The sequence below is a fragment of the Pomacea canaliculata genome, linkage group LG5 (genome assembly GCF_003073045.1).
Source record: "Pomacea canaliculata isolate SZHN2017 linkage group LG5, ASM307304v1, whole genome shotgun sequence".
NCBI classification, from domain to species: domain Eukaryota; kingdom Metazoa; phylum Mollusca; class Gastropoda; order Architaenioglossa; family Ampullariidae; genus Pomacea; species Pomacea canaliculata.
The window spans coordinates 4757983-4785137 of NC_037594.1; the positions used below are offsets into that span (position 1 = coordinate 4757983).

Below are 27155 nucleotides of genomic sequence, written 5' to 3' on the forward strand. Positions count from 1 at the left end.
TTTCAGAATTTTACAGTGTGCTGTACTCATGCATAAAATATGTTTGTCCGCCAGAGATCAGTAGGAGGAGCATCACTGAGTCCGTTGACGGATGCAGCTCTCGTGCTGTCAAGATCACGTGTCACGCAGCGAGAATGATAACGGCTTAAATTCCTGGAAATGTTTGCTGTTCAAAGATGGGGTTGTTGATGCAAAGACCATGGTTCAAAGTCATCTCGTATTTCTGTAAAATATTTATCATTAGTGACTAGAATAAAAAGAAAGATTTCTTTGACCATAAAAAAGTATTTATCGCTGTTATGGAAGATTTTACTCATCATAACAAGAGTTGATCAGAGAGGTATAACAGAAATGTAGTATTTGAATTAGAGTAAATTTTAAAGAAAGAAAGAAAGAAAGAAAGAAAGAAAGAAAGAAAGAAAGAAAGAAAGAAAGAAAGAAAGAAAGAAAGAAAGAAAGAAAGAAAGAAAGAAAGAAAGAAAGAAAGTGTGTAATTCAATTCCTAAAGTGAAGACAGTCGTGTGCGGATAGTCCTTCACAGCCACACTTCCTCTGTCACCCACTGTGCTGTCCCCTGTACACCCAGTACCCGGAGACCCGGCGCAGCCTAATAAGTTCTGTCAAGATGATCAGTGTAAGAACAGAATAGCTCGCAGAGTCAGGACGGGAGAAATGTTGTGACAGGAAGATCTGTCTTCCGGTCTCATGTCTGACCCGGATGTTCTTATCGTCCTACTCGCTGCCCCGGCCAGGAGCAGGGGGGACCATCTGAACACAGACTGTCAGGAAGGCGGGCCTGAGCCTGGCAGCTGCTCGTGACGTCACGGTGCCAGACGAACTATTAACCGTCTCTGTCTCCCCGCTGGTCAGAGTTCGGAGAACAGGAGACAAAAGCACCAAGAATGCCACGTGATTAGAACGCACACTTCCGGATGTGACGTCACAAAGATGGCTTCAGGGTAGATCTCGATCCCTGTCTTTCCAACTCGAAAAAATTGTCAGTTAAAGTTAGTTTAATCACGTGAGAGGAGTACAGTGTTAATTAAGTAAGGCAGCTGAGGTCGAGGTCGTCGATGAGCACTTTCAGGAAGCTTCGAGAAACAATGGCTGTTATCACTCTTCATCATTGAAGATGCAAGAAGAGAAGCTTTGATTTATGACGGGTGTAAAAATGCTGTGTGTTTTGTAGTGACAGAGTCGTGGTTGGCATGGTAATCAGGTCCTGACAAAGAGAAATGAGACACGTGACTTGGTGTTGCTAGAGTTAAAATATTGTAGTTTGGCAGAGAAAGTGCCTGGTGGTTTTATTGAAACTAATGGACGTAAATTTATTTTGTTTATTTATTATTTCTGGAATTTTTCTTTTTTTGAAAGTGCAAAATAGAAAAGCTCAGTGCTGCTAGTTGTCTAAAAAACTAGGTTTCTGGATGGAAATCTTCTGTGGCGTGAGACCGGAACGTTTGTCACGTGCAACGTTCTATGAGATCTGCATGTTTGATCCTCCTCTCCTCCTTCACTCCCCTCCTCTCCAGCCCACCCACGGGTACCAACATGGGCGCCTGCTCGCTTGTTAGCAAGATGATCGATGTAGAGCTTTGTAAGTTAAAAGGGCAGAGGTCAGAGGTGAGGACAAAAACACTGCAGCTTTTAGAGTGAATCGTGTGGGCGGGTGTTGAACAGTTCATCTGTACCTGGGAAACTCGGTCAGAAACAGAACCACTTCAACATTTAAAAACAGATTTTCTCTTTCTTCGACTCCAGCTATACCCTGCCTCCTGCAGCCACGACTACGCTGTAGAGACAGTCTCCAATGTAGGTGGAAGCAATTCTTCTTTTATTGAAATATGTTAAAAATTGAAAGGAGAAAATAGATAGTTGTCGTTAAAAGAATTTTAACAACTGTAAAATCATATTATTTTGTGAAGTTTTTTTTTCTAAATATGGCTTTTTTCAGATTTGTCGTTTCATTCCCCACAGTGACAGTTTTTCTTGCTTTCAGTATCATCACTATCGCCCAATAATTTTGTATAAATTTTTAGTGTTGATCTTTGATGTTTCTTGTGTATGTTCTTTCAAATTGGAAATCGGAACAGAGTTTGTCAGATGAAAATAAACACAAAAACTAAAATCGTGCGAAGAGAACAGTCTAATGATCCCATTATTCTTGGAACCTTGGAGAACCACTTATGGCGATCCCTCCGGGAAATAATCTTAATGCCTCCCTTTGGTGACTGATTCGTTATTCATGTCCTTCATTCAGCAATCTTCATTATTGGATTGTTCTATCCGGGGTACACATTAAAATAACAGAGAAGTTGGGATCTGCTCATAGTGGGCAGAAGTTAGAACACTTGAAGTCTGTACATCATTATGTAAATTACTAATCAATGATTTTTAGGGTTAATCACATAAAGCTGGCCAGTTCCCCACACATTCTGGAATGTTCTTATGAGAATTGCTGGCGAGGCCAAGTAAAACTTGTTAGTGCGGCTCTTTCTTGAACCTTTTTTTGAATGTCATCTTCCCTCTCACTGTTTCTTAGACACTTTTGTCGGCTTAATTATTTCTTCATCCACCTTATGGTCGCTTTGTGATAAAATGTACGATTAGTTAGATTATTTAACCAAGAGCAGGATAGTTTGTAAAGTTCAAACATTTCTGTGTCTAAGGACCTGCATAAATTAGTAAGTGGTTTAACACGTCTAGAGGACTAGAATGAGGCCCTCAACCCTCTTCTCTTGCCGTGCTTACTGTCTCTGATAAATCATCTCTGACGGACATTGACTGGGTGGTCAGGAGGACTTTTATAACGACAGGTCCAGCAGGTCTCGAACCATCTACCTCCTGCTCCACACTTCAACACCTGGTCTGTGAGGCTCGACGGCTGAGGATCACATTAGCAAGGATCCATAAGGGTTCTGTATAATCTGCAGAGGTCTATAACTATAACAGATGCTGAAAAATGCCTTAAAGTTTAAAAGGTCTGCTGTCACATGGTTTTGTCGCCTAGAAACGTCACTAGAAATAAGGACGCGACGCCATTAGTGACACGTGACACCGCATGCGCAGTACTGAGCTCGCCTTAAGTCCTAAGGATGAATGTACTACTGACACTAGTTCTTCCTGTGTGCATGTTGGATAGACTGAAGAAAATTCTGGTCCAGACACAGAGGCTCCTTACTTGCCGCTAAACATGACAGATGGAGTGAGGGGCAAGCCACACGCACTCTCCCAAACCTGCCTGGAGCAATCTCACACGTGCAACTCGAAACCATCCCCGAGACGATTAGAGAGTAATTACAATGTCCTCCTCACAGACGTTTGCCTCCCAGAAATTTTCAAAATCTCGAAAAAGTTACAAAAGCAGGAGAAATTACACAAAGTAGAAAACAATCGCGTGGTATCTTTAAGTTACTTTAAAATTACAAGAGCCAAAAAAAACCTCCTTGTCAGAGACCTTTCCACAGACATATATTTAGAATGTCTTCAGACGCATTGAAAAGATTGATTAAAGACTTACTTCAGTGTAAAATGATTTCTGTGTTATTATGCTCAGTAGATGCTCTTAGAAACAAGCTATAACACAGTCTGATACAATACACAACAAACATTCAGTTTTTTGGTGACTATGACATACTGTTACCATGGATACACCTGAGCAGCATGGGCGTCGTCAGTTATGTCGTCAAGCCACACCCCAGCCCTCCTCTTGGGTCACCTCTTGCTTCTAGGGATGGAGAACAGTAGCCGGTGAAGAAAGACGAGCATGTTTTCAGTGTCAATAAATCAATCTGTACTTTCTGTATCAGACACGAGCTCACAACAGAATTTTCTTTGAACACTTGTAAATGAAGACAACGTATCCCAAGATTATACATAAATAAACACACAATTCTTCGTGTATAAACGCAAACAATCATACCTAAACAAACATAAAATTACAATATCTAAACACACGTGCATGTGCTCACACCCAGACTCATAAACATAAACCTTAGACAAAATAATGCTGAGAATATGACAAAATACCACAGAATAGTTAAGTCATTGTGCATCTTGCTGGGGATGGGGATGACCTCTGACCACATTTAATATTCGTTTTTCGTTTCACAAAACAAATTTGTCTCACATCCTGATTCAGTGATGTTCAGGCCTGCAATGGTCAGTAACCTTTGGACTGTCTGGCACTCTGGGATTTCTTACCCTGTAGTTTAGCAGGACACCTTACTCTGTGTGTACGGTTATGCTCGGAAAACACGGGGGTAGAGGCGGACACAGGAACTGGTCCAGACATCCTTGTCGCCATTAGACTGCCATGCATGTCTGGAACCCTGGCAGACTTGCTTGTTCTTGGAACGAACAATGGACAAGCTGAGTGGCATTGTCTACTGTCTTTCCTCCATTTTTCCCCTCGTTCGTTTGTTGTCTACAATTTTTCTCACTTTCAGTAACCGTTTTCTACATCTTCCCTACGTGTATTCTTTGCCATTTCTGTTTTGTATATTTTCTCTTTTATCTGTGGCCAAGTAGCCTGAGTACAAAATAAAACACGACTTAAATTCATTCATTCATCCCATTCTCTACAGATGCTTACAGCAAAAATCACATTTTCCCTCTTTACTATTTACAAGTAGTTAATGGATGCTTGCACTCGAGTCTGTAAATAGAAAAAAAATCTATTTACTTGCGAAGCGATTTAACATTACCAAACTCATTCCTCTTCCACCATTTCGGGACTGGTGGTCCTAACTGGAGGCAATCACCCCAACACACGGTAAACTCGTTGTCCTCCGGAGAATAGCGGCGCCATTTTTGATGCAAAGAGCCGCGGGCAAAGGTCAATATGCTGTTCACTGGAGCGCATCTTCCTTATCTGACTACACGTCAAGCGTGGCGGTGGAAAAGTCTGAATAACTAAAAAAAATAAAAAATTACCAGTGATATATTGTTTGCTTCACAGTTCAAGTGTCTCGCTGCCTTGGGATCGCAGAGGCACGGCAGAAACAACAAGTGTTTATTATTAATGCTTCAACGTCTTCAAAACCTAAAAAAATAGTTTAAAAAAAACAGGGGCTGCAACTCGTATCTATCGATCCATCTGCAAAAGTTGTTTGGCAGTTGAATAAAAAAACGTAAATTGCGTCGCTAAAAAAAGAGAAGACCTGAAGAACGTTTCACTATGTTTTCATCAATTTTTCTTCTTTTTTTCTGTTTATCAATTTCTCGTTCAGTCACTCGCTGTTGCTGTCTCGTTCTCCCTCTCTCGCTGTTGCTGACGCAAGAAAGCCAACTCAGCACATTTCTCTGTCCGTAGCGTGCAGATGACTGATGTTTGATCACGTGGCATGACTAGATGGTCTGTGAGATGACTAGCTCTTAGTGTTTGATCACCTGACATTTTTTTAACCCTTTACAGCGCACCCAGTCACCCACACACAAAGACAATTCACAGATATCTCGTCCTCAGCACCCAAAGCTATCAGGTTTGCCCAAGACCGGAAGTCCACTCCCCAGGAAAACGTCCCGCCACTACTGCAAGTCCGTCATTTGTTCTTAGCACCAATCGAAGTAAGACTCGGGAAGTGGAAGAAAGGGGCCAGCAGGACCAAGTGCCGGGTCTCCATTTGTCCAAAGGAGCGGCGCAGTGATGTGGCGTGCGGACCACGGGGCGGGGTGTTTGAGGAGCATTATCTCTTCATTTCCTTCACACCTTCTCTCGCTTTGAAGCCCCGCCGTCTCCAATTCGCCGTGCGGTGTATGACTCCATCGACCAGCCCTGGCACGAGGCCGGCAATAATGAGTTTCGTGGGCCGGTGTCTAAAAGCTGCTTGTGATGGTGTTCACCAGAACGAAACCCGATGTTGGATTCATCACTCGCGGCCTGCTTGCCAGGTCCTCACAGGAAGACGTGTCTTCTTCGTCCAGGAACAGATCGTCTCCTCCGAGTCGAAGGAAGCCTGCATGATGTGGCTTTAATTAACTTGAGAACACGATCATCCTCATTCTAAGAATCAAGTGACAGTTATTTTCGGAATTGTTCTAATTTAATGTAATGGGGAAACAAACAAATGAGCCAATTAAGAGTTTTTACTGTCAAAAACTCATGAAATCAGAGTTCAGTCTCATTTTACAATGGTTTCTAGGAATCTGTAGTAATTTTTATACACAGCTTTAATTTCTTTGACTTCTTTATGTTTGTTTTTTGCAGGCAGGTGTTTTATATATTTGAGTTTAGTGATCAATAAATTACAGTTATTGTTAAAGGTCGAGAGGCGTATCTTGTTAGAAGTGTTACCCTGTCATCAGAAGAAAATTGCAACAACTTTAACTCTTTTAGCACCTGAATTGTTGACATCTCTCATTGGGATTCAACTGGGGAACATATCAGATTTCAGACCGATTCACCTTTGATAAATGTCAAAGGTCACTTACATGTTTAAAGAGATAACCATATCTATCTGACACTCATCATCTGTTGTTATGTGCATGATACTTGCTACTGAAGACAACAAACCGTGCAGTCAAAAGCTGTTAAAACGCTTTGCAGCTCAGCTGAAATATTTCTAGCTGGACAACCACATTTACTCAGTAGCTGGGCAAGAAAATGTGAACTGATGAGATTCCAGCTTTGTTTGAGACCAGCAGCCACTCTCCAAGATTTCAAAAATAAACACAGTCTTTACTGTCGTATCAAAAGGTATTGCAATGTGTCTTTACTGTTGTCTTTCTTGCTGTTCTAGTCTCCCACCGCCTTTAAAACTCAGTAACGCGAAGATGAGACCATCGAGCAAGAAAAGTGACCACTGCTCGCCGAGTAATCTCCCCTTTCTCCGTCTTCAGACTGCGAACAATGTAGCGTCTGCGGCGGTGTAAGGGATTGGTGGAGGAGACGCCACCTGAAAAGAAATGTTGGGGGAAATATCAGAAGGGTAGGAGTCACCTGACATGATGTGCCTGACAAGAAAACAGAATTTGTGGGTCGTGCTTCCGCTGGCGAAGTCAGGAAATAGCTCTGTTGAGTGTTTCTCGGGACAGAGGTCAATTGCTTTAGGGGCTGGTCAGTGTCTGCTGACGTCTGGAACCCTGGTCTAGAAGGTACCTGTGGGCACACTTTACTGCCTTACAGATTGGCTAAGGCGGCACTAACTGCTGTCTAGGGGCAAGGGTCATCTGGCTGGTGTGTGACACAAACACAAAGAAGGAGGAGCTCTGTACTGACTGTTGTAAGACTCTACATTCCAGAGATGAAGGATAAACAGGAAAGGTTCCCTTTGGGAATAAGGGCTGCAGCAGTGTTATTCAAAGGATTCCAGTACACAATGACAACTGTAGTAATGTCGACAGATAAAAGCAGTTTAATTATATATTATAGTGATGATCTAACCACGACGACAGCAGTAGTTACAATGCTCTCCATCATTCAAGAAATTATTTCTCGACCCATTTCCTAAAATTTAGTGAAAATTATGATGCTCTAAGATCTGAAGCTGATAAAAAGTACTGCTGGATTGGAAATGTACATGTTGTAATAAACCTTTTAAACATAAAATAACTATTTAGAAAATGGTTTGCACTCGGGTTGGCCTTTAACCAAACCCACCACCCTCTCTCTCACGTGACCCAACACCCACACACACCATAACGGGAAGCGCCAGCAGCAGACGCAACACATCCTGTCCTGTAACTTGAATTAATGCCGTGCAGCAATTCCTAACAGAATTTCGAATATTTCTTATCCAGCCAAAGTCCAAATAACAGCTTCAAACTGCATCACTCGTGCTTCACAGCAGGAATCAGTCAGCACTCCTGCAGCACGGACTGCGGCAGCTGACAAGAGACGAATAAAGATTTTTTTTAAATCGAGTATCGTTTTCCTTCAGCAATATCTCAGGCCATTTCCTGAATATTTTTCTTCTCCACTTCTGTCCTTCATCTTCTCTCTTGTCACAGAATACTGTTGGGTGATCTGCCCTCTGATACGAAACTAGACACTGGCTGGCTCTGCTTGCAGGTGACATGCCGCCATCTTGGTTCGTGATCGATGATGCTCGATACTTCACCACTAGCTTGGGATGCTCTGTATTTTCATCATCAACTGTCGTCGTTGCATGCATTTTTTCTCGAAGCCCTTTTATTTATTTAAGTTTCAAAACTGAGCAGGCAAGTGTCAATTTTTCCACGTTCCATTACGAGAGGTAAGATGTCTGCATGATGGCTTCACCAAGTTCTATTACTGCCCTTCAGAAGTTTGACATCAGTTGTATAACTTTGTGCCGCAGAACTTCGCTTCGGGGTGACAGTCGAGTTATCTATCCTTGCCTCGCTTCCGTAGTCTCGTCGTCATCATTGCTGTGTCATCTGAACTGTCAGCGAGGCTCGATGACTGCAGTACCTGGAGGGTTGCTCAAAAATTACAATAAAGAGTATTAAGCTATACTCTCCGTTCATCACTCCAATCAGCCTTATGGAGAATTCACACAAAGGTACCGACTGATTAAAAATCGGAAAAGGTATATATCAGGGTTTTTTGTCAGCTGATGGTTTGATGTGATAATATGTACCTAGGTGGGTACGATGACGTTCGATGTGATAATACACCTGTATGTTATAATTGCTTCTGGGACTGTTGTAAGGAAGACTGCACCACTAGGCCTGACTCAAGTTTTAGGGAAGGAATAGTTCTACTTTTTCTTTTCATTCTTTTCTTCTATCCTTCTTGCTTACTGCTTTTGTTCTTTTAGTTTTGTGTCTATCTCTTTCATTCAAAAATATATATATATCTCCCTCTCTCACACACACAAAATAGTAACGCAATAGTTTCTTAGTTAATTTTCATTTGTTTTCACCCAGTCACTTCAGGGTGGATTGAACAGTCGTTTACAAGCACAGCGACAAAAACTGGATTTAAAATATCACTAAAAACATTTCTGGGATTATGCAATCCAGTTTCACTTTTCTCCTGCAGCATTCTCGTCACGTGGTCTTCTTCAAATATTCCAAGGGTATGTCTCCAACGGAATTCGTAAGAACACTTATCCGGATCTGTTCGGTCACGTGCTGGCTTTGATTTTTATTTGTCAAAACTCCTTAAATTCGTTTTTTTTAATTTGTTTGTGATGTTTTGCGGAAAACCTCGCGAGCAGCTTGCTAGTGATTATTCTCTTTACCACCTCAGAACATAATAAAGGTCTTTATACCACCCTCGTGGCGAGCCATCACTTTCTTCACGGACATATATCTCTGGACTGCTTGCAGCATCTTCCCCTCGGTAACTTCTACATCACGAGCAGATGATGCGAACCCTCGTGTTGATGGAGATGTAAAAGCTCCAGCTTTATGGTTTGTTGTTTTTAGTCTGTTGGCTCTGTGGAAACTGAAGGTCGAGGACTTTTCCATAAAAAATAATTAATAGTAACTAGATAAATAATATATTGCAAGTCTATTGCTGACTTCATTAACATGGCGAGAGGCTGTTGGTCGCTCCATCAGACAAGATGTCCAAAGAGATTCACTCCGAGCTGTATGAAGACAAAAATTAATTGTCAGAAGACCAAAGAAAGCTCAGTCCTGTCCTGCATGACAACAAGATGCAAATGCTGCCCATGCGCATGATAGTTCTAATAAAGAGCGGCTGTGAGAGTACTCTTGCGGTCACGTGATTCATAAAGCCACGTCGTTAGAGCCGTGACGAATGTCCACACATGCGCACTGCGGTCTTTCTATTTTTGATGTTCCGCAGCTGCGCGCGGTGTCTCGTGTTTTAATGGCGGTAATTGAGAGTTTGCGGGTGTCGAGGTACTGAGCTTGTCATCTCGCCTCTCTGTAGGCCATCATTTCTCGCGGAGTGATTTCAAGGTTGGCAACGATTTTTTTTCCCACCGTTCTCAATTTCTCTTTTTTTTTTTTTTACAGGTCTTAAATCTCAGAATCCTTCTGCCATTCTGCTTCGCTTACCATGCCCGTCATCAAATCCGGTGTTGACAGGAAACAACTAATAAAATGGCGCCAGCTTTTTTAACACGAGATGTTATTTTTGAGTTGGCTGAGTGTAACCAACAAACTTTTCTTCAATCAAACTTTTTTATAAAATGACTCATCAAAACCACATTTTTAGATAGATTATTTTTTTCGTTTCCGAAAACAGCTACAGTGCTAGACAGTTAATTGTAGTTCTTGATGAAAGCTGTCTCGTGTGGCGCCTTTGTCCATCTGGACTTCAAACTGACTTGTGATCTGACGCTCATTGTGACCTCTATTGGATCTGACGCGGATACAGCCATGTTCTATTTGATGCCAGACGAGACTGGCGTGTCATCAGACGCTTTATTATGAAAATATTCAAAGAAGCTTATTATCAGAAAAGTTCCGCGTCTGCGATTCTGAGAAGAAAGGTTCCACTGTGGCGCTCTGCCAGAAAGCCAACTGACCCAACGGTCCTGGGACGATGATGATGCAATGACGTAGGCGTCTGGAGCTGCATGTCTTCCGGTTCTTCAGTCTCCTTCACGCATGCGCGGTGTCCAATCAAACGAGGATTGGCTTTAGAGCTGCAATCAGGTCCTACTACCGACTTTGTGGTGAGTGGCTCACAGTCCGCTTAATGAATAACGGTGAAGCCGGTTGGTTAGCTTTCCTATACAGAAGGTTCCAGATGTTTCCACATTGTGTGTCCAGATAAGAAGGGCCTGACATGAATCCACTCACTCGACTGAAACTTCTGGTCGAGAGCTAGTTCGGGCCGTCGTCTGAAGCAAACATTTATTTTGGTTGATTGGATTAAAGGTGAGTTGCAGACGATTCTTATCACAGACCGTTTTCACGGCCATCAGGAGAGATTGCAAGCACCACAGTCTGGTGGGAAAAGGCCTTGACCCCTTCTCACCTGACTCCTGACCCTTGTGAGGTGGTTCAATGATTCTCACTCAGCAATGGACAAGCAGGTGGGATTGTTTATATCTGATGGATGGACAGTGACTCAGCGAAACTAAAGCTCAAAAGTAGCTCAGGTAGACTGTCTTGATGATAGTAACATTCCAATTCCAGAACAGGACAGAGTAGACTCATCTAAAGAAATTAAAAACTTTCTTATTTAGCCCGAGTGTCTCTTACTCCTGTTTAGACCTTCTGTCGGGTACACAAACACTCACAGTAACAACATCTGAAAGTCTTTAACTATTTGCTTTGATAGTCTCCCTTTTTCCTGTATTATTGATACTTAAAACATTTACCGAGATATTGGAAATAAATATTGAAAGAAAAACAGCAAACAAATAGAGAACCAATAATACAGACACGAGAGAGTACTCTCCCGAGAGAAGAAATAATCAGCAAAAGTGAAAAGAGTGAACTGTCAGAAAGGAATGAACAGTGAGTAAGAAGGATAGAAGGAGCGGCCAGCAATGTCAACACCAATCTAATTGAATGCTTTTCTGCTGATGAAGCCGGCTTCCGCTCCATCGATGTGTGTCCTTCGACTAAATGTGAAGAAACTCCCAGAAAGGGTTTCGAGACAGTGAGTGTTTGTGACTGACAGGCATGAAGGAACAGAGAAAGGAATGAATGTAGACAATTACTTGGATGGCATGTCCTGTTCGTGGTTCATCGTCGCCCTGTCCACCCTCTCAGAGGACTAAGGACTATTTGTATATTTCCTGCATGAAGCACTCAAATTTTCTAAAATTGTAAGAAGATATATCAGGAACACTGTTGCATTGCGAAGTCATTTTATCTGAAATCGTTTTTAGGGAATATCTGTAATTTTCTGCAGTGCACTTTCATCTGATTTGCTCTTCCTGGGTCTGGTAGAGTTCCTGGCTATCATCATGCTCAAGCTGTGTGGACTTGTTTGAGCAAGCTATCATCACTTATTTATCTCTAAAATTAAATGTACATTAGCTGCTGGGCACGTTCTTGTTAATCTTAATGAAATCATTAATATCAGTCCAATTGTACAGAAGAAATATTTTTGTAAAATCAATTCTCTGAACTCGCGCATAAGTATTTGTAAATTTGTTGAATTTCTCATCAATAACTTACGACATCGTAGCCCTGACCATACAAATGTGTATTGAAATAAAACATAAACAATATTTTATAACGTATGTAAAAATTTTGTAAAAGGTGTTTGTCAAGAAAATAATTTGGAGAAATGAGAAATGACTCCCTGAGCGATGGCGAAATGTCATCAGCGTATTTGCAAGGGCGCAGTGCGGATCAGGAAATCACATTAGAGAGAAATAATGGAGAATTTTAAAAGAACCTTGAAAGGCATAAATATTCTTCTCTGATAACTGTGTTACCACATTGTGGGATCGTCTCAAGTAAAGGCGGAAATCTGGGAAATGCACATGGCCTCCAGGCCTCATTGTAAAACGCTGACATTTGCGCCAACAAGAACATCGGGGCTACTTTTTCAGTTTTCTGTGCACCTTTCCACAGCTTTGCTGTCTTTCCAGTCTGTGAAATTATTTCAGATCCGTGGATAATGTTTGTATTTGAGAATCTCGATTAGGTGCAAAAAATCCTTCATGCGTAGACTCGTGTGTATATTATATTAAAGAGACTATGTATGATGGGATGATGATGACTTTTTCCCTCCCACTACTTAAAATTAATTTTTCTCGCTCAACCTCAGTTTATATAGGAATATAGTTTTGTGCAATTGTATTTATATGACTGATTTTTCAATTCAGACAATAATCCTGTGGTCATAATCACACACTCACTCTGAGTACACTGCGTGCCTGCTTACCACGCAATTCGAATTCATCTTTCTCGGCGAAATAATTATATCCACGCTCATAATCAATCTTTGCAGAACCTCTGCCCAGACTAGAACTAAGTTCTTTGCTGTCTCTGAACCAAATATTTGAAACACCTTGCAAATTTTGACAGGACCCAAAGGAAGGGTACGACCCTTGTGCCTCAGCCATGTTAGCTATGTGTGAACCGGAAGTACCGAACCAGATGGTTTTCTGCGCATATTTTCGCGCACCTAATTACGAAAAGGAACATTAATCAGTTACATATGCAGGCGGAATCATTTCCATTCGTCTGCTCCAAAGATAGAAGCACGAAGCCTTACATATCGACATCACCATATTAAATGACTTTCCAAAGGTCAGCGCCTTGTTTTTTTTGTACCCACCGACCGTTTCTCTTATTTTTTTTAACCAAGATTTTCCTGAAATAGGTCAGTCGAACGCAAACCCTCCAAGATGAAGCAGACGCTGCTGACGTTTTTTCCTCTCAAAGTTTGAACATTGGCAGATGAAATCTCTTCTGTGAGGCGCCATCGACGGGAGCGACTGTCGCCGTTAGGGTTGTTGAAGATACGTCTTTGGCGCTAACGACATCTGTAAGCACAGACCTACATGGCACGCAGCCTCGTCTTAGCTGCTAACGACATCTTCAGCAACAGTTCTACATTCCCGAGCAGAGCCAAGGAAAAGCCGTCGCGGGACTCGAGCGGTCGCCAGGCGCTGATGTTGTCCTCAGTCATCCTAACCGTTTCTGGCGGCGGGCTTACATCACGGCGTGACCTACGACCTTTCTCCTGCCAATGTACGTGATGTTGCCGCTAATGGATTGGAGGATTTCCCTTGGTGTTTGGAGCTAGGTCAAATATTGCTTGGCGCATTTTTTATAGGGCAAACAGAACAATTAACGATCAGAAGCATGGTGGGAAACACTGAATGCTGCAGGTTTCCAGGGGGGGGTCTTCAGGGATCAATTCTTTTCTCGGAATATAACTACAGAGTTTGACATGTAACTTAGAAACAAGCCCAGTTGTTACCTTATAATACACAGCAGGTAGAAAGCGAGTCACGATGTTAGGCCCATCTTTATGTTTGTGGGCAACAAAGAGGTCTAGAGAGAGAGAGAATTGGTCACAGAGATTGGACTGACTGTATTGCATCCATAACCCGCGCCAAGCTCGACTGTAAAAACTCTTTATGGAAGGAAAATGGAGCTCATAAAGTTTGTTCACAAGGCCTGACCCAAGCACCGAACACTTTAAAAGGTCATCTGAACAATCTCAGAGTCACAAAGGAAAGTTCTCGGCCCTCAACTATTGAGGACATGCAATCAAACGGTTGCCGTTTGTGATGACCTGTCTAAAGCGCAGACCACTGGTCATGGGTGGAGCAAGAGTGATGTTCCTGCAATCAGAGCACTAAAAGATCAGATACAATAAACTCTATTGCCTGCTGTTATATTGTCCCCTGATCTTTTATTGTTCCTTGGTTGTAAGTAGCAATTATTCCATCATTCAATTTTTATTTGAAATGTATAAATACTCTAACCGTAATTTTTAATCCATCCCTTTTTTAGTCATTTATGCCAGTAAGATAAAAATGTAAACAGACTGAAAAATTGTCACATAAAATACTCGTTGATTAGTTTTTTCAGGGTTAGATTATAAAAAAAAAAAAACAGCATCCAAAGCAGCTTGGATACACTTAGGGCAATGAGCACCGAGTTGACCAGCGGTGAATGGATCCTGAGAGAGTTTCTGGGGAAGAAAGGCAGGAAGGGAGAGGAAATGGATTCCCTTCCCTCACTCGCAAATATGTGACAAAAGAGTGGTTTCTAATCTCCCACTCCCTAACGACTGAAACTTATGTGAAAAAGTTCTTTATAAACCGCAGTGAAGGCGGACTTTCATGACACTGAAGCCAGACAACCATTTATTTTTCTATTATTTACAGCCGTCCTTCCTTCGACACGGTAGTTTATGTTGACTTTGGATGATTCTAGCACTGGCACATCTCTTGTGTCCTCAGCACCGCTAGTTTTACCCATAATAACCTGTACAAAGATGTAATTAATTGTAATATTGCTACACAAGCAAGGAAGGATTTTTTACAGTAACAATAACTGCGCCGTGGTACTCACCACTACCTAGCTATCCTTTAGAAACATTTTGAGTCAGAAAACTAGTTCTGCAGCATGTTTCTCGAACTTAAAACTGTTTTAAAGAAGCAAAGTTAGAAACATTTCACAAAATTCGATCCTATGCCATTTACATGCATTGAGCAAGCGAATACGAGAAACTTTGCTGACGGGAACGAAAGTCTGGCTTAAACAGTTTTATTTTATTTTCACCAATTTTAAGTTGAAAAAGTTCTACAATAGTATTGTGTGGCTATAAAACTGATTATCAAAATAGATTGAAGGCCTAAAACTATTTAAAATTAGAAATTGCGACTGGCTCCAGGACTGATTTTCTAAACCGTCTCTAAATTTGTTTCTGAGAACAGTTTTCAGTTGTAGAAGCATGGTGAACCTGAGCTCACCCCTGAGAAACTCTGTCGTCTGTTAAATGTTGTTTGTACAGTAAGTGGCAGCTTTGTTTTCAACTGTCACCGAAGCTGGCTTTTTTCGACAATTAAAAAAAAAACTTTCAATTACAGAGAATGTCTTTTAAGAAGGCGAGTTTGTGATAACACAGGGTCTGCAGCCCTTCATTACCATTTATATAGATGTTCCACTCACTGACCAGCCCCTGTCACTGCTGAAGTCGGGTGTCAGACATTCATGCCTCGCTGACCTCATGGCTGATTATTCCATCCTTTCACTCCTGGTACATGCTTTTCCTTCCGCAGAATAGCAGTTTTGATCAACGCACTACCTTTTTTCCTATTTTTCTCTTACCCTCTCTCTCTCTCTGCCCCTGTCTTTGTGTGTGAGTGTCAGACTTTCTGGTCCTAGGATGAATGTGTTTTTGTTTTAAAAATGAGAAGGACGTTTGCGTTGACCACCTGCCTTCCCTTTCTTGTTCCGGTTGGTGCCAAGATTGTTTCCAGAGGGCTGAAGACCTCTAACAGCAGAAACTCCTTTTGCTGTCCAAATTTTAAGAGGGACCGCATTGTTTCCGGAGGATTTTTCAGGGTTTCAATTAAACTTTCAATTAAACTAAAAAAAAACTGTAGGGCGTGAACAACTAAAGAAAGGTTGTTGTTGGTGCCCCTGTCATATGATTAGCAATAAGTCGCTCATCCCTGGCTCCTGTCCACGGATTTACTAGTCGTCAGAAATAAAAGAAGATGTATTGAAACAGTATCAACAATAAGAATTTTTATATACAGTATCGTCAGTTTACATGTAACAACAAGTATTTAATACCAACCCTCAGATACACGTTGGTCAGCAATGATAAACCCTGGTTTTAGAAACACAAGGTTTTAGAAAGATCTAGAACTCAAGGAGCTAAATTGCAGCTGAAACTCGTGGTACCCAATTCTTTCGAGTGCACCCTGATGTCATCCTTTCTGTTAAAAGTCCTCACACTGATAAATTTTACAAGCACAAACAAGAGATGCCACCCGATGTCGAAGTTTAAACGTTTTCAAGGTCTCATGGAAGATTTTTTAACAAGACAAATGAGCTCTCCTGGCTGAGAGGAAGAATGGTGCTGTCAGCAGTTTTCTTGTCTATGGACGAACACAGGAGAAAACAAGAGAAACGATTTCCAGATGGCATGACCCTTGCCACAGACGTCGGTTGCACTCCACACGATCACGTGACACGTAACGTTTTTGCTGTGTTGTGGGTTATGTCACGGAAACATGACATCACGCTGCCAAGAACCTCCAGATGATGTTTGTGGTGATTAAGAATAACAGATACAAATAATTAAGACATGTGTACCTGAGTTAGCAGCCTTGCTGAGAACAGTAATGTTAATGTATCGCTGATAAGTTGAAAACTATTCACGATGCTTAGACATCGAAATGGAGTTTGTCGTTAACCGCAAGACCAGAAACACTTCTACACTATGGACATAGGCAAGACCCTAGTCGTGTGCACTTTTCCTAACGTTTACTGTTACTTAACCTCTTGAAGTGTAAATATTGACACCTAGCATCAAGTATTCTGTTATCCGCTGTAAAATAACACACGATTACAGGAGATGATTAATGCAAGGGGTCCAGAAAGGTCGTCTGCCTCGGGGGACCCTGCTGGCTGTTGGCGGGCCAGCTTGATAGGTCTCGCGAGACTCTCGTTTTCCACGTTGCTAGCGGACGTTGGAGAAGATTTGTGTGATGGAGGAATGGAGGTCGCGGCACCCACACCACGAGCTGCAGTTGTCCTCCGGGGTTGGGGATGCTTTGTTGGAAACAGGGGATGTCGCGATGGACAACTGTTTGATGATCAAAGTTTTACGAAAGCTTGTTGAGCGACTGGTGAAGGACCAGGACAAAGGATCGTCCCACGTGGTACACGGTCTGCTAGGGTTGTCAAGATGGGTTTCAACAACGGGCGTCAGGAGGAGAGGTTTCGTTACGAGGGAGATCCATGCCGAGCAATGGAAAGCACTCTTCCACTGGGTTTGAGGGTGGAAGGAGTGAGTTTCGAATTCCCTCAACTACAGTGTGGCTTTAATGTGCGTTCATCTCTGCGGTCTGTGGGAGGGACTGGAGAATTTTTGTTTTCTTGTTTATTTTTGCTGACGTTGATTTGGTCGAAAGAGAAGCAGTTCTTTATAAAGAATGTTTCCGTTGACAGAGGGAGAGAGACCAGGACTTAAGTGACAGAAGGATGATAAGGAAGAGAGAAAGGGCAGAAAGCTGCAGGCTTGTACAAATCCAATTACTGCACAAAATACTTAGACTATCTTTCATCAGACTACCTAACTGGTAATATTTAAATTTGCTGGCAGGTGAACGTTCACTGGTGCTCACCAGAGAAGCTGCATCCCTTGGCTTTGCCCGAGAGCGCGAAGCTAAATTAGTTGTTAGTACCCTTCGGCCCTCTTCTTAAACTGTGTGAGCCCAAATACTTTTATTCTTTCCATGAAAAATGAAAGCTTTGGGGACACTTCCTTTTCTTAGTAAAAGCCTGACAACAAAAAATTTGCTTCATTGACACGTTGGCTCCTCATGGACCAATTTGTAGGAATTGTCCAAGTTCTTCAACCAGGCCATGATGCTACCGGCGAGTGTAGTAGCTTTTGATAAAAGCAGGAAAATACATTCGCAATCAAACAAGATCCTGACATGACCAAACGAGAGGTTGACATGAGATTATGAGGTTCTGACATGTGCCAAACAGACCAGGACATAAGCTACTGATGCTCTGACATGTGTTAATAAGGTCCTGACATGCGCCGGCGGGATTCTGACACATGCAGATGAGACAGACCTGTTTCTAGAAAATAGTTCTGATCGCAATTTCTTATTTTTTCAGCACTAATGTCCAGCTTAGCTGTATTTTGTTTACCCAGTATCTGTATTAACGGATCTGACATCCTAAACACGAGGAATCACTAAACATCCATCATCTTAATAGTAAGCAAAAATAAATTGTAAGTTAGGTGTTATGACTCTTTCCAGTGTTTATTGTTTACAATAATTATTACAAATATATTAACATTTTAACTGTTCCTGTTGAGTGTAATTCAAAGATACTTCAGCAATTAAAAAAACTTAGACGAAAAATTAAAATACTTCCGTTCTCCTGTTCCAGGCTCTGACACAAGATGCAGATGGACAACAGAACGCAGCTTCCTGCATCTGATCTGACCCTACGTCACAGCGATCACCACCATCCCCACCATCACCACCACCAACAGCAGAAACACATCAGCAACTTCAGCCACTTCCTGTCCAGTCACGAGCTGCCGGACAGCTCTCACGTGGATGGGGACGCCAACGCCTGGATTTATGCCATGCTGCAGCAGATACAGGGCGAGAAAGCCTTCAACTTCCACCCGGTGACGGAGGCCCTGCTCATCCTGTCCTACACCCTGTTCATTGCCTTCGGCTCCTTGGGCAACGGCCTCGTGTGCTACGTGGTGGCACGCAACCCGCACATGCGCACTCCTCGCAACATCTTCATCATCAACCTGGCGATCTCGGATCTGACGCTGTGCGTCTTCACGCAGCCCCTCAACCTCTACCTGCTCCTCCGCACCCAGTGGGAGTTGGGTAGCTTCATGTGCAAGCTGGTCACCATGTTCCAGGGTACCAACGTCTTCGTCTCCACCATCAGCATCACAGCCATCGCCCTCGACAGGTTTCAGGTAAGGAGGAGTGGGATGAGGGAGTAGATAAGCTTCGGCTACAGCCCGGCGGTTTTGTTGGAAACATTGATACTTCTTCATTTTGCTCTGCCAAAGTAAATTCTTTCCTTAAATTCTTTTCCTCCGTTTAATTTCATAACTTTGGCAAAGCGATAATATGATTTGCTACACGCATCCTGACATCAATGCATACAATTCTTATTCATCGACATCTCAGGTTCTGTCAACCCTTCGAAAATTTTGTTAAACTCTAAACGATTTTAAAAATCATATAAATTTTTTTATTTGACTTTGAAGGTCTTTGTAAATTAAAGTTGTATCTTATCTGTTGATTTTTTTAATTTATTTATTTATTGTTGGCTTGGCGAAGGTGATAGTGTACCCGACTAAGGACAGCATGAAGAAGGTTGGGGCTGCGGTCGGACTTCTGAGTGTGTGGGTCATCTCCTTCCTGATGGCCAGCCCCGCCCTCCTCTTCCAAGTCCTGGACGCCGTGCAGCCGCTGAAGGATTTCCCAGACGTCGTCTTCTACCACTGCATCGAGGTCAGCGGGGTCACAGTTTCACATTCGTTGTAAGCGTTGTTCAGTTGAAAGCTGTTGGCAGTGTAGGACTGTATACAGTGTTTCTATATAGTATTTCTACAAGTGTCCATTGCTGTACTAGAGTGTGTCTACTCGTGTATCTACCAAACACTTCTGTACTCTAGTATTTCTACACATCTCTAGTGTCAGTTTTTGTACTACAGTGTTTCTGCTCGTGTATCTAGTGTCGAATTCTGTACTGTAGTACCTACTGCCCTACCAGCCACTCATTCATTAAAAACGAACTCAGCGCTGGTTTGTTAACGTTTTCATCACCAACGGTTCTGTGAAATAGCACGGGGGGCCGGGGACAAAGGTCATCCCCCTTATTGACTCAGCGTCCGTCAAAGGAGTGAACGAAACAAAAACTCAAAAGAGTAATTCGTGCGAATGATGCACGCACCTCGCGGCCAGGGCGGGGCAAAAACTATCGGAGGCTAAATGTTTTTAAAGCAGAAGCGAAAAAATGTACTCGGTTAGAAATTAATGTTTCTTGTTTTTGGACCTGCCATGAATAAAAGAGAGGAAAGGCGGTAATCGGATTGGTCTAAAAGGGGTGGAACCTGTCCGATTGCAGGAAGTAGTGGAAGGGGTGGAGCCTGTCATATTGCAGGAAATAGTGAAAGGGGTGGAGCCTGTCATTGCAGGAGTGGAGGGGGTGGAGCCTATCATATTGCAGGAGTGGAGGGGGTGGAGCCTGTCATATTTCAGGAAGTAGACGGAGTTGCCATCGAGAGACGTGACGTACACCGGAAGCCATTGAAGGCAAACAGAATGATAAATGTGTCTACCTCGTTAATCAAAGAAAGAGCTCGAGACGGAAACAACCTCTGAAAGCTGCAAATCACTGACCGGATAGAAAACAGCAAAGTGAACACGAGTTCACTGGGAGGAAGAATTGTCTGCTTTGGCGTACAAGGTCCTCGGCGAACAATCTATGAGAAAGTTAGGGGGAAGCTAAAAATAGACTTTAAACTAGGGGAAAAACGATTGCAGAGAAACCTAGGTAAGTAACTGCAATTTAAGATGGTTGAGAAGCCTTTGGAAGAGACCACAGTGGAGGAAGGACGCTTAAAGGCTGATGTCACAAAGGTACCCGATGGATGAAGGTCTAAGTGGTGAGCAAAGACTAGTTCTTTAGACTCGACAACACAACACAAGGGGAACGGGATGCCATGGACCAAAAGGTCTCCATTGAAGAGGTACCACAGGGAGTCAAGTGAGCAGGCGATGGTTGTGGTGTGGGCCTCTTCTTGTCTCACAAAATATTTCTTCAGAAGAACACCTCATTAATAATGCAGCCATAACCGAGTTGTCGTTGCCACATCGTCCTGACCAAACACTCAAGACTCGGCAGAGCTCCGGTGTGACAGAGCAAATATTTTCAAAAGCTTCATGCCGCCTGAGCGCTTTCGCAGCAGAAATTTTGTTTCAGAAAAAAGAATCAGTATTTTTTTCTACTTCAACAAACATCGACCTATTGGGAAAAAAATCAGAATTCGTAAAGCTCGTGAGCTCAGACTGGCAGCCAGTCAATCTCGCGGAGGAGGTCAAAATACAAAGCAAAGACATTGTTTGCTAAACAGGAACAAACGCTCAACCCTAGGTTTTCCGCTCTTAATAATTCAATAAATATGAGTATAAGCATTGACAATCTTTGGTAAACAAATTTTGAAGGAATGTTAGTGTTGTAAACGTGAATAAAATGTTCGCACCAAAAACAAGACAGTAATACAAAAGAAGTTACTTTCCACTTCATAAAATTAAGATGACAACAGAGTAGCAGTGGCTACACGAAAAGCTCCCTTTATGGTGGGCAAATGGTTTTTCGGATCAAAGGGGAGAAAAAAACAACAAATAAAAACATAGGATATTTAGTTATAAGGAAACACTACAGCAGTTTGCCGATAGTCCTGTAACCAGGCTTCAAAACAATGGCCAGGAACTAGTCGGACCGTCTGCAACAAACGAAAGGTTGATTCAACTTGTTCTCGACTTTCATCCTCACTTAGTCGACATTCAATCAACAATGCATCTAAGTGTGGTCGAATTCAAAAATGTAAAAAAATATTTTTTAAATCCCATAGTTTAGTAGCCAGAAGGGCAATGCAAGCAAGTGGTTCATCGTCTCTAGGACTTGGCATTAGCCTCCGGCAGCCGAGGTCCTGCCACCCTCCACTGTCCTCGGGAGGTTTCATTCGCTAGGAGTATTTCTTGTCGAAGGTTTCATTCTCCTCTAGTGAATCTCTGAAGCCAGAAGCTTGCTAACTCCAATACGAGAAAGAAATAAAGATCCTCTAAATCATGTCTTCTCAATCCTGATGAAAATAGCTGTCTTTGGAGACCGCAGCTTATGAGACGAAAAAGGTTTTCTCCCGTAGAGACAGTCAGACAATAAGGGAAGGGAAGCAAATCTAATAGTCATCCCAGCCACCAGGAGGACCACAGACAGTCGCTGTAGCGGCCTGCTAAACTGTTCATATTGTATCAGCATTTTAGCTGACTGCTAGGTTTAGCATTCACCTAGTGCGACTGTGCCCCCGGCCTCACATCTTCCCACAGAACCAGTCCGGTTATTATCTGAAGAAAGCCCCAGATACCAAGACTTGGGGTTAGAGTTCAGAAAGACATTTCTGGAGCAGCAAATAGTTCTGGACCCCAAAGCTACTGAGACAAGAGTGGAAGAAAGGAACAAGCTGACAGAAGCAGATTATTGGTGAAAAGCTCGTGGAAGAAATCGCACCAGAGGACTTTTCACGCCTTCTCCATCATACGAGGCATCCTCAGCATCTGGACAGAGACTCCAGGGGTAGTGAAGTCGTCTGCACGTGTACAAAAGAACCAGAAAACATTCCTCACCACTTGACCACTTGAGACTTATGACAACAGAACCACGGCGAGCCACACTGGCCACAGCTGGCCATTCTAATCCTTCCTCTGGCAGCAAACCAGGGTCGAGTGGTGACAAATTTGTGTCTGGATTTCATCAACAGTCTCGTCAAAAAGAGTTCCCTCACACAAGATTTTTTCCGAAAATTGTTTTGAACTTTTTGGCCTTTGCCTGACCTCAGCTCGTGCGTCAGTCTTTGCCCAAGACAAAGATCGATGTGGAAGAAGAACAAAAGAAACAAAATAAAACGTCTTCTGTTGTTTTAAACATGTCGCTGAATGCCCAAGATAAAACTCAGCACAAAACCACACAGCGAGCTACAAATCTTAAGAATTTTTTTTCTGATAAATGGGACCTGACCTGCGATTGAAAAAAGAAACGTTTTCGGGAAGGAACTTTTGGGCATCAAGGAGGAGATATTGAGAACGAGCGATGAAAAACATTGCAGCAAGCGGACATAATAAATGTGATACCAGCAGACAAGGAGACAACCCAGGCAATAGAAATAGGAGGCAGCTTCAAAAAGAGAATAAAAAGATGGGAATAGTAGGAGACAAAACAGGGTTAGAGGGGAATCGGTAGAGGACCAGACAGACAGAAGTAGTACAAGATAAACAAGAGAGGGAGGTAGAAAGCATCAAGAGAGGCGATGAAGGGGAGGTAAGGGGGAGTAGGGGAGGGAAGCCAGGGCAGACGGCGAGACAGAGCGCTGTTCTTTTCTGCAAGGTGTGAATACGAACGGCTGTTATTTACAGAAAATGTGTTTCGATTCAGTCGGCAACCAGGACAGGCTGAAAGTCTTGACAGTCAGCCCTGCTTCCTGATTCCGAAATGAAGACGACCACAAATCAGCTCGACCCTGGCGAGATCGCATCCCTGCTGGCGGCTGTACACAGCAACGGTCTGGTGGGACATTGCCAGGGGTTCACATTTATCTGCTTCCGCGCATGCCTAATCGCTCGTACTCATGTGATTTCTCCCGGAAAATAAACTTTTCTTACCCTGTCCTATTCACCCTTGAGTGCCTCCATTTTCCACTGCTTGATTTTTAAGCTGCTTTTATGGCGATATTGAAATGGTGGAGAGGTTTTCTGATGGCATCCAAATGTAGTTCTCCGTAAAATGTTGTCAGACATGGCGCGATAATCCTGTCTCAGTTATCTTGCCCTGGTCATTCTGACCCCATAGTTAAAGGATGCGGGGTCATTAGGGTCAGAGGTGAAACCTTTGAGCTTTGCGGCTGTCTGCTTCCTTGTCTCGTCCTTCTGGTCAACTGCCCTCGCATTCTACTGATGAACCCGTAAACCTCCTGAATACAGGTTTTCTTACATTATTGCCAGCTGCTTGTTTGTGTTATTTTCTCTGAAATGGCACTCGCTAGAATAAAAAATCAAACTTTATCTTTGAATCTTTTCCTTTTTGAAATTACCCTGTAAAGATTAAAAAGTTAACTGCTGAAGTTATTTAGTTCGCGGCAGTTTGGTTTCAGAGAAGTATTCCTGTTTCTTAATTTTGTTGTTGTTGTTGTTGTTGTTGTTGTTGTTGTTGTTGTTGTTTGTTGTTGTTTGTTATTGTTGTTTTCATGCATGACTTCTTGCTTTCGCTTGCCACAGAGAAGGCTTATGTTGCTAACGGTATCCATGTACAACAGTGACGTCCATGTTGTTGACTTCGTTGTTTGCAGGACCAGGACATGAAGGTGGAGAAGCGGGCGTACACGGTGGCGCAAATGGTGGTGCAGTACATCCTGCCCTTCATCATTCTCACCGTCGCACACCTGCGCATCTGCAACAAATTGCGCTACCGCATGGTCAACCAGCAGCAGCAACAGCAGCAGCAGCGGGCGCCGCACAGCAAGAGTCCAGCAGGCCGCTCGGCCACCTCGCCCTTCCAGCGCAAGAACGACGACCGCCGCAGTCGCCGGAAGCGGAAGACGAACCTGCTGCTTGGCTCCATCGCCGTCGTCTTCGCCCTCAGCTGGCTGCCGCTCAACATCTTCAACCTCCTCAGCGAATTCCATCTGCAGCTCTTTAGTTCCGCGGCCATCAACAAGACAGCAGGTGACCACAGAATTATTGTTAATTATGGAAAATGTTTCAACCTGACGGCGATTTGTGGTATTACAGGAAAGGCTTTAAATGGGGAATAGCTAGCGGGGACTTTGAGCAATGGGGAGTTGTGGTTTAAAAGTGTGGTGCTCAGAAAAAATCCGACGGCCATCCCTGTGAACAGGTGTCAAGTGCACATGTCTTGAGACGATGAACCAGGATAGTATCGTCCTCAGGGCAATGATGACAAGCACCTGAACTTATCGTTATTCTGATTATCGATAGCTTTTCACAAATAACCCTCATTAACCTTTTCACTGAGCTTTGTAATGACCGTGAGTATTACGTCACCTGTCTAGAGCAACGGTTGAACAATTTACTTTTTCTTGTTTACATTTTTTCGTTTTCTTTCAAAGAATGATTTCTGTCCTCATTGTTAGAAGTATGGGTAGTTTGTTGCTATTATTTAAAACATCATCGCTGTTAACCTTTTTGACCAATCTTTCAACAATTCTCGAACTTTCGCTCATATGTGCAGGTGAAGAACACGTCCTGGAGGGGTCAGTCAACATCAACCTCGCCTACGCCATCTGTCATCTGCTGGTTCTCTGTTCAGCCTGCGTCAACCCGGTGGTCTACGGGTGGTTCAACGACAACTTCAAGGTGGAGTTCCTGAAGATCCTGGTCTGTCCTTGCTGCACCCAGCTCAAGGTGGCCATTAAGAGGATTCTGTGTTGCAAGCGAAGCAAGCCGGAAGTGCCATCGATCACGCTAACCAAAGCGTCCAATGGAAACGGGTCTTACGGAGCTGTTGGACATTGTGATGAAGGTGACGGGGAAAAGTTGTCGACTACTTGCGTGGACGCCGCTAAATCTGTCAACACCTACCTCGCTGTTTCCGATGCAACTATTCATGAGTGTGTTTAGCAAACATCTGCAAGAAAGTCCTGTGTGCAAGTCATTCGATGCTCTGATTCTTTGTGCAAATAACGAGTTACCACTCCTGGACATACAATACTGTTGGAAGTGAACTTAACAAGATGCTGTTTTGGAAGTGAGACGAACAAGATACTATTCTGAGAGTAAATAACAAAGTACTGTCTCTGAAAAAAGCAAAATATTGTTTTTGGGTGTGAATAAGGATTACAGTTTAAGAGAAAATAAATCCGAGGACAAGTTGCAAGACTTCTCTCGTTTCTTACAGTTTGCAGCCATGAGACGTTTGAAAACTAAAATCTCTTTATGACAATGATTCCTGAATAACCTGTCTAGACACTATTTATGCTCTGTTATACCATAGCTATTCTCTTTTATTACATATTGGAACTGTACAGAAGTTCAGTTGTTTACTCGTGAACACAAAAACAAAATTGCTTGTCGGACTAAGAACTGACATCAGAAAAGCTTTGATGTCTTTCTTTTGTTTTAAATCACATTTTTATTCTAAGGTGTATTTTTACTTGAACTGCTCACGTGGACAATCTCAACTTTTGACAGTTCTGTTAATTATGTATGAACTTCTCCAGAATCTGTAGCTCAGTATATGACTTTCGAAACAAAAAGAAAAAATCTCAGAAAATTGTAACCGCATCGTAATCTCATTTATGTCTCCATGAGCAAGACAGATGAATATTTAATATGTGAAAAAGGTCTCTTTAAAGCATAGTCTATAAGAAAATGTAGAGTGATCTTTGTGCGTGTGTTTTATGTGTATGAGAGAGAGAGAGAGAGATAGGAGAGAGAGAGATACCACGAGGAACATAATTCTAATTACATTATTTTATAGAATGCATCCCGTCTTCAATTACATAATTTCGTTGAAAGATGTTAAAGATTTTTATTATGGGTGGTGCAGGGTACCTTTGGTGTTGGCTATTTCTGTTCTGTGCTGTCATGGAAAGTGAATCGTGATATTATCTTTTCTATTGAGTTAGTAGTAGTGTGTGTGTGTGTGAAGTATTATACTTTATTGTACTTTATGTATTAAAAATGTGAATGGTTGGTCAAAAAGCATATGTGCGTGCATGCGTGAGTGAGTGAGTGACAGAAAGTCCAACATCCCAGGATGCAAGGTACCCAATACCTGTGTTACATCAATCGTCGGCTGCAATATGATGTCCATCGAGTCTTTACAGCGAATGTCAGACATGTGATCACTTGTATATAATAACTTGAAGCTGTACATTTATTGGATGAAATCACAACTGTTGTTCACTTAGTTGATTGACTTCAGAGCTTATACCCTTATTTAATGAATTTGCAAGTTGTATCTTTATTTCATGAGTTCAGAATACTGAATAATGACCTGGCATTCTGCAAATAGCAGATACCTGAGCCCCACATCACTGACCGTTATGTTTCTAAGTATTAAACACACGCCAGTCATTTCTCTCGTGTACTGTGTGCATGTGTGACCAGCCAAATAATAATAATAACGATGATAATAATAACAAAGGCATCCTGCTACAGCAATTCGTGTCTCACACATGCAAGTATTGATACACACATGTACACGCACACCTACACACAAACTCTCTCTGGCAGATGACAAAGATAAGATTTCAAAGACATTGACTGATGAGGTTTGTATGACAATAATACCAACAA

General features: G+C 42.5%; 1 protein-coding gene across 1 annotated transcript in view; it reads left to right on the top strand.

Annotated features, from left to right (window-relative positions):
* Positions 1-26924, top strand: part of LOC112565278 (neuropeptide F receptor-like) — a 43651-nt gene extending 16727 nt beyond the window's left edge. The window contains exons 2-5 of the mRNA XM_025240645.1: positions 18472-19027; positions 19398-19571; positions 24185-24560; positions 25087-26924. Coding sequence (XP_025096430.1) covers positions 18485-19027; positions 19398-19571; positions 24185-24560; positions 25087-25475 — 1482 coding nt within the window. The 5' untranslated portion in view covers positions 18472-18484 and the 3' untranslated portion in view covers positions 25476-26924. The remainder of the gene's footprint in view (positions 1-18471; positions 19028-19397; positions 19572-24184; positions 24561-25086) is intronic.
* Positions 26925-27155: the final 231 nt, after the last annotated feature.